Source organism: Triticum dicoccoides, chromosome 1B (assembly GCF_002162155.2).
Source record: "Triticum dicoccoides isolate Atlit2015 ecotype Zavitan chromosome 1B, WEW_v2.0, whole genome shotgun sequence".
Lineage (NCBI taxonomy): Eukaryota > Viridiplantae > Streptophyta > Magnoliopsida > Poales > Poaceae > Triticum > Triticum dicoccoides.
Genome location: NC_041381.1, coordinates 224634159 through 224642443, shown reverse-complemented (window position 1 = coordinate 224642443; position 8285 = coordinate 224634159). Strand labels below are relative to the sequence as shown.

At 46.2% G+C, this 8285-nt stretch overlaps 1 protein-coding gene across 1 annotated transcript in view; it reads left to right on the top strand.

The window, feature by feature from the left end:
- LOC119329261 (probable serine/threonine-protein kinase PBL7) overlaps window positions 1–5760 on the top strand; it is a 9144-nt gene extending 3384 nt beyond the window's left edge. Inside the window, exons 3-5 of the mRNA XM_037602279.1 lie at window positions 4016–4274; window positions 4479–4611; window positions 4971–5760. Coding sequence (XP_037458176.1) covers window positions 4016–4274; window positions 4479–4611; window positions 4971–5213 — 635 coding nt within the window. The 3' untranslated portion in view covers window positions 5214–5760. The remainder of the gene's footprint in view (window positions 1–4015; window positions 4275–4478; window positions 4612–4970) is intronic.
- The last annotated feature ends 2525 nt before the right edge of the window (window positions 5761–8285 follow it).

Here is an 8285-nt window from a genome sequence, read left to right as displayed (position 1 = left end):
AGGTGATGTGATGTTATACAGCACAACACGCTGCACTAGCTAACGCACAATCAAAGAAAAGGTGTTGGATAGTTTCCTGCAAAAGATACAATGTGTGTCCGCCTGCCACTCACGCTTTATTAAACTATCCTTAGTAAGGACTACACTCGTGCATAAATACCACATGAACAGTTTAATTTTAAGAGGCAGTTTGAGACGCCATAACCGTTTTGATCTAAATCTGACTCGCTTATCCATTAAAGCCGAATACATGGAGTGCACAGAAAACACTTCTGTGGTCTGAAGATCCTACCTAAACAAGTCTTGTCCCTGAGTTATTGAAGCTCCACTACTTTGAGGACGATCTCATTCCAATCAATTAAATGCTGTCCAAGCAGTGCATGTCGAAAATCAACCGAAGTATTCTACACCCTGAAAACAGCGTCTACCGTGGCATCCTTATGACGGACAATATTAAATAATCTTGGGTACATAGCTGATAAGGGCATGTCCCCGATCCGTTTATGTTCCCATAAATGCACCGGTTCCCCATTCTCTACTTTAAACGATGCAAGTTGCGAAAAAACTTTCTTCACCTTCATTAGACTCTTCCAAAAGTGTGAGTCCGTTGGCTTGGCTTCAACCGAAGTAAGTTGTTTGTGTCCCAAATATTTGTTTCGCAATAGCGATTGCCAAACACCGTCCTTGGTTAACAACTTGAATATCCATTTACTCAAAAGACACCTAGGATTGCATGATCAATTCACCATCCGGTTCCTCAAACCAAACAGTTCATAATATCTAACTGTCAAACCTAGATAATCATCTACTCCAAAGTTTCATCTGAAATAAAATCAATTGTATTTTCAAACTATGAAGAATAAGCACAAAGGTATATCTAGTTCCCAACATACATGCTATCATTTGATGCCCCAACCAATTAGTCGTTTCTGTCTCTAGCTTGTTGATTAATTGGTAAATGTAATGGATCTCAGCAAGGTTAGTGGTACCTCACGAATTTGAGTATAGGTACAATGTTACTAATGTCACGCCTTCTGTAGTGCACATATGCATTTATTCATGAGACCCTATACCCCCCAGAAATTATTCATGCAGCTTCTTAACTAAATTGGAGCCATTTACATGTTACAAGATGAGATTTAAGTGTAGTATCTAATATCAATGCTATTGGCTTGGTATCTTTGTGAAAGAAAACATGCTTACTGTCTGCTGGTGTCAGTTTATTTATTAGTAGTAGAAGAGGGTAGGAACTACTAGTGAAACAAATAGGTTTGAAGGCCAACTTCTTTCTTCAAGATAAGAACTTGCTTGTCCTATTGTTTAGCTTGCATCTTTAATCGGGAAAGAATGGACCGTGTCCTGAATATTAGAGAGAGGGGTTTGGTGGAAATCGTTGTTGTATTGCTTGAGCCTCATGGGCATATATATAGGAGTACATACGATCATCTTGGAGTACAAGGCAAGGTAGAATAATATCCTACGCTATCCTAGCTTTCCTAATAATCACGATACTCAACATCCCCCCGCAGTCACAACGGTAGCGACGCAGACGGTGAGACTGGAGAATAATCCGAAGGTAAGCCAACTGACACCCCCCACAGTCGTAATGGTCGATGCATCGTGGAGACGTGGCTGGAGTGGAACCGACGAGGTTGCTCAAGCAAGGCGGTAGCCCTTTGTGCTGTTTGTCGAAGTAGCCGAGAGCGGAGGTAGTGTACCCGTGGTCGAGGTAGCCGTGCGAAGAACGCCATGGTTGGTGTTGAGTTGGGGGTCGCCGGTGTCGAGGTAGTCGCCGTGGACCGCGAAGAAGAGCGGCGGCGGCGGCCTGAGGAGGCGGCGGCGGCGGCTAGGAGTGCGGTGGCGATGCTCGAAGTAGGCGAGGAAGAACCCGACAACGTGACGAAGACCGGCGCGGACGGTGGCGTTCTCGCGCCAAGGAGACGACGCGGGGCATACCACACATGAGTCGACGCGCGTGGACGGCGAAGTGGACCGCGTGCCGCGGCGCTACGGCCTGAAGGAGCGACGCAGCGGTGGCGCGCGAGTCAGGGTGACGGCGGGAAAGACCTCAAGGCGGCGGCGTTGACCGCGTGCCACGCTCGCTATGGCCCTATGGGGCGACGCAGCGGCAGCGAGGGTCGTTGCAGCCACGGAGACGGCCTAGCACGGGCGGCTTCGGGGCGGCGATGGACCGCGGGCCACGGCACTACGGCCGGAAGGGGCGACGCAGCGGCAGCAGGCGGATCGGTGCAACCGTGGAAAAAACCACGGGGCGGTGGCAGGGACCACGCACCACGCTCGCTATGGTCCGACGAGGCGACGCAGCGGCAGCGCGAGGGTCGGTGCAACCACGGGGACGACATGTGGCGGCGACGGACCGCGGGCCGCGGCACTACAGCCCGAAGAAGCGACACAGCGGTAGCGCGTGGGTTGATGCAGCCGCGGGAAGAACCATTGGCGGCGACGCTGTGGTCCGAAGGGACGACGCAGCGGCAGCCGATTGCTCAATCGGCGAAGAGACGAGTAAACTTGACGTGGATCTTCACTTAATCTTACGGAGGCGTGCATCGGGTGATCCGCCCAGACGCGCGATGAGCAAAATTGAGAAGACACGGACGAGCGGTGATGCAAATCGACTCCAGCCCGTGTAACATGTCCTTGTCTAGAACGTGCACCTGTGCATGTGTCTTCATGTGCATGCACGTGAGCCATAGCTCCTGGATGCGTACGGCGGACGCCAGCTTAGCGGCAGCCACACTAGCGCAAGCGCGTGAGCGGTAGCAGCGCAGGACGCGCGAGGAGCCGCGGCGTCAATACAGATGACGCCGCTGAAGCGGGGTGCCGTGCAGCAACCGATTGATCCGATGTCGAAGTTACACGCGATGACGAACGGCGGCAGGAGACGCAAGACGATCTGAGATCGGAAAACCAAAAAAGAAGCGCCGATCAAGATGACCGGCGTGAGAGAGAAAACCCAGATCAAGGATCGGGAAAAAGACTCTAGGGCAGCCGGTCAACACGACCGGCGGACGAACCCTAGGTACGGGCGGCGCGGCCCCCGGCAGCGGTCATGGAGGTCGACCGCCCCGGGGGCAGCACAGGTGCGGAAGCGGCAGCGGCTAGGGTTTAGAACCCGGAAACTGATACCATATTAGACGGGAGAGAGGGGTTTGGTGGAAATCGTTGTTGTATTGCTTGAGCCTCATGGGCATATATATAGGAGTACATATGATCATCTTGGAGTACAAGGCAAGGTAGAATAATATCCTACGCTATCCTAGCTTTCCTAATAATCACGATACTCAACACTGAATAAAAAACCATTCCTTATAAAATTGTGAAGTTGTTTATCTTGTGTTTGGTCTGGGACTGATGCCATTCTGTCAAATGAGCTTTCCAGTTTAGTCATCAAATCATTTAGCATTTTGTATATGGACTTTGTCGAGGTGCCTTTTGAAGGTAAATTAGCATTTTCAAAAGATATTTGTAAATTTGTATATATGGTGTGTTATCAACTTAGGATAATTCTTGATATTATAATTTAGAAATATGCAAGGCGAAATGTACTACCAGTTACACACACAGATGCACCAGTCCCTGATTTGCCACTAAATACTTTCCTGTTCCTTCCTTGCCGCCAGATTTATATTTTCTTCCCTCCATGCCAGCAATGGTCACCATGTTGCCCCCTGGTACTTATTTACACACCCTATAACTCAAGGTCATAATGGTCAGATAGATGTCATAGGACTTGGAAGGAACAAAGGACTTGTTCATTGGTAATCAGGAGCTTGAGAGTTATTCGTGGCATAGGGGGGTTTTTCTCTATATCTTACGCTCTTGCTTTGTTAGTATGCGTCGGCACTTTTTATGCATGCGTCTAGTTGGCAGTTTCTGAAATGTCGTCTTTTAAGATTGATATGGAAATGTTAATGTAGTGGATAAAGTATTAATCAACACTATTCCTTAAGCCTGTTGTTATCGTCGATTGACAATGTTAAAGCTATCAATGTAGGTTCCTGTGGTGGCATCTCAAAATTGGACTGGCCGACACGAATGAGAATAGCTCTTGAAGCAGCAAAAGGTCTGGAGTATCTCCATGAGCGTGTCACTCCACCTGTTATACACAGGGACTTCAAGAGCAGCAACATTCTCTTGGACAAGGACTTCCATGCAAGAGTCTCAGACTTCGGTTTGGCCAAGCTTGGATCTGATAGAGCTGGTGGTCATGTGTCAACTCGAGTTTTAGGCACGCAGGGCTATGTCGCACCAGAGTAAGACTAGATATACCTTTGATTTGCTTCGGAAAAGAAATTACTTTGATTTGCAGTCCTTATGTTAACTTTTTTTTTTTCTCTCGAGCATGCAAAGTCCATCATGCAAGAACTTAAATTTGATACTGACTGTGCAATCCATTTTTCGTGTTTTACTCGACCAACTATTATGTCTAATATTGTGCACCTGCTGGAAATATGTAGATATGCATTAACTGGGCATTTGACAACCAAATCAGATGTGTACAGTTACGGGGTTGTGCTTCTGGAATTGCTTACTGGCAGGGTACCGGTTGATATGAAGAGGCCTCCTGGGGAAGGTGTTCTAGTTAACTGGGTAAGCAACTAAGCATAACATAAGCTGAAAAATTGAGTTTCAGATTGTTGTGGCCTTTATTTCAATTTTGTTTCTGCAATTTTGAAGCATAAGGTTAATTGAATAATGTGTAGAACTAGAGATACCATAGGCTACATAAATAAAAGTGTATTCCTCTAAAAATATGTACATGCACTCTGATTATGTAATTTCATCTGCGCTATGATTTTCATGTGCTTTTTAGTCACGACATCACTTGTCTTAATTTGGATCCATCTTCCTCTTATTGTTCTTGGTAGTAAAAGGTCATGGTTTCATGATTTTTTTTCCATGTCTGAACTTTGCATACACCTAACCGTTCACTTGTTGCATTGATGCAGGCATTACCTTTGCTCACTGATCGAGAAAAGGTTGTGCAGATCCTGGATCCATCACTGGAAGGTCAATATTCATTGAAAGATGCTGTTCAAGTGGCTGCTATCGCTGCCATGTGCGTTCAACCGGAGGCTGACTATAGACCACTGATGGCCGATGTCGTCCAATCATTGGTCCCACTTGTCAAGAATCGTTCCAGTTCCAAACCGTGCAACCCAAATGCCCAAGCATCAAGGCCACTCGACTAGGAAACGAGTGTGACGGCTATTTTTCTGGGATTTCTATCCAGAAACTAACAGTGGGCAGTGGGCAGTGGTTGCTGAGATGATGCGATCTGTATGCTTCTTTATTACTGTACATGATATCTTCCACTTCTGGTGGCGTTCTCGTTCTGGAAGGTGCCTGGTAAGCAGGTAGGTTTATAATTTAAGCATGGATTCAGTCTGATGGTCCGGAAAACTAGTTTTGAGTTTGAAGGGAAGTTCTCAAGTCATGTGCCGGTAATGATGATGTTAGTTCATCATTACGTAGCAGTGTTGTTATGGGCTGGCGAAATTTCCATGTGATGTTTATTTTTATTTTATTTTGGCTTGACAAGTGTGTTAGGTGTCTCGGAAGCATGTTACGCAATGTCTAAACTCCTAGGCTAAGAACACTGATCTCGGTGATGACGCGTAGTAGTGCTTCCTCTGTGTTCTGTATGTGTAATGTATAGTAGGTTTCTGGAACTCATACCGTTGAGCTGTTATATACTGGGACATCCCTCTGCGCCGGCCGACCGGCGCAAGTGCTTGATCGGTGGGCGAGCTGTCAGATCAAAAGCACATCAACGCCTAGGATTGCTCGTTCCTCCTCATCTAGAACTAAAATACGTCTAGATACATCTATTTCTGCGACAAGTAATTCCGAACGGAGGGAGTACCTCTCTACAACACATGGGTGGCCATGTCTGTCAGATCAAAAGCACATCAACGCCTAGGATAGTTCGTTCCTCCTCATCTAAGTCCAGATCGGTGGGCATGTCTAACTGACTACTCACTGCTCTTTAAGCTTCCAAGTCAATCTGGTTCAGAGGAACTTTAATTTCTATCATGTAGTACTATGTGATAAGGAATAAAGTGCTTCTAAAAGGCATCATGATGTTTCTGTTCAGGTGTATTCCAAGTTCCCGACACCAATCTATTTCCTTGTGTTGCTGCAACGACCTGTAAGTTGGGGACTTTCGCCTTTTTGACGGGAGGTTCACATGATTAATGTGTTGATCATCTAACTGGTTGACGGACAGATATTTGCAGTTCAGCCTACAACTAGTATATCAGGAACAGCAACGAACGGTTGGTCAGTGTTCTGACCGGTGAAGAACAACAACGAACGGCTGGTCAGTGTTCTGACCGGTGAAACCTGAATAATTATTCCGGAGGAATATGCAGCGCCGACGTAGACTTAAGTTGCCAACACGGCTCGTACATCAGTTGCGTGCAACAGTGTTACAAACAGAGGTTGATGCCAGAGCTTAGCCGGCCGGATAGAGTTGAATGCGGAATCCTCTGCCCATTTTCAAGATTGTTAGGAACCCTTTTATATTCCTCAGAGAAAACGTGTTAAAAACAACCACCCTCGATTTTATCCAGGTTAATGAAACAGAGTACTGATGCTATTGTTGTGGATCGTAGTTTGTAATGTTATCACGTTTTCATTTCCGTCTAACATTTACAACGTCAGGCGTTTATCCTTTTTGTTCTCAAAACAGCCTCTCGCCCTGCTTTATATTATATAAAGCCACTCGGTCCAAAAAGGGTACATCGTGTTGAGGAAATCCTCTAAAGCTGACCAGAAAAAAAGATGACACAACACAACATTCCTAAGACGCAAAAAGGCGCAAGAGTGCATTACCAAATGCCGTTAGAGTGCCGTCGAGGAGAAGCACATGTGATTCACCGCCACAATCGATCGATAACCACTCACACTCATTGATGACACCCTCAACAAGATAACGGCTCCATATGCTGTCGCTGCCGCATTTGCCAAAGTGAACGAAGGTTTTCACCCAGGGTGCCAACGGTGAGGGAAAGGACCAAGACGGCGCCCTAAGAGGAATGTGGACACCCGCATGCATCACCACCGCCAGCTTCGAGACACAAAGCTTTCGTCCGGCCCCTCCACCCAGTGGCGAAGACCGGGGTGGGGGGAGGGGGGAGTAGGGGCCTGGCCCCCCCTAACGATCGACAAATATTCAGGAGCGACTAGATTGGATAAATATACGTACTTGGCCCCCTTAACTCCAATGGAGAGTATAAAATCTGAAAAGAAAAAGGCCCATAAGAGAGCCGACGCATGATCATAGCCTGCTAGCCCTCTGCCATTTCCTTAAAAAAGGCCCCAACATGATTAACGCGTGATCTGAGGAAATTAGCGCTGCCGGCGGCTGGCGCCTCATGCCCTTCGTCCTCGTGAAGTCGGTTAAATCATGGGACACCAGCTGCGCGACAGTCAAATCATCTACAAATACACTATCAATTCTCTAGCCGTTCTGCTCTAAGGTTAGCACTATCGAGTGTCTACTAATCTCTTTGAATTCTCACTTTATATCTGTTGAAATTGCACATTCAATTTTAATCATTTTGATGGTGTGATCTGCAATGCTAATTCAATTTTAATTTCCTTTGATTGTCTGACCTACGATGTGGTAATGAAGACAAAAACGCGGTCACACGCTATAAAAATTAAATCAATTTTTAGGTATGTTATTTTGAGATCTCGACCCATTGAAATTGTTAATAAGGTTAACGTGGAAGTTACCAATCCAAGTGTGGTAGGAGAGGATTTGTTTCCATGATAATATTCATAGATAGAGAATTACCTAGCAACTAGGTTATCTTTCGATGAAATTATTTATATTTTGATCTTATTGGTAGTTGTGGAGGCAAAAAAATAATATAAATTTAGCTATGTTTTAATAGTGCTGAAACAAAATATTACTATACCGGGGAACTTTGTTTTTTGCATCGCATGCTTTGGCTTGGCACCCCCTATACCTAAATCCTGGCTCCGCCCCTGCCTCCACCCATCGCGTCGGAGGGTAGCAGTGTTAGGATGCCAGGCCAGCCGTTATCCCGAAGCGTTACTTTTTTCCTTCGTGACCAATCAAAGAGGGCCAGCCGTTATCCCTTTAGTTACACCTTTACTTGCAGCTGGTTAGGTGTCTGTTAGCTAATAACCGAAGCACCCCCAGACGATATAAAGTGTTATGATGGCCAGCGATTTTGTTGAGCCGGTGTGAAGTATGGAATCCTAGTGTTCCATTTCAAAAGATATAAAAT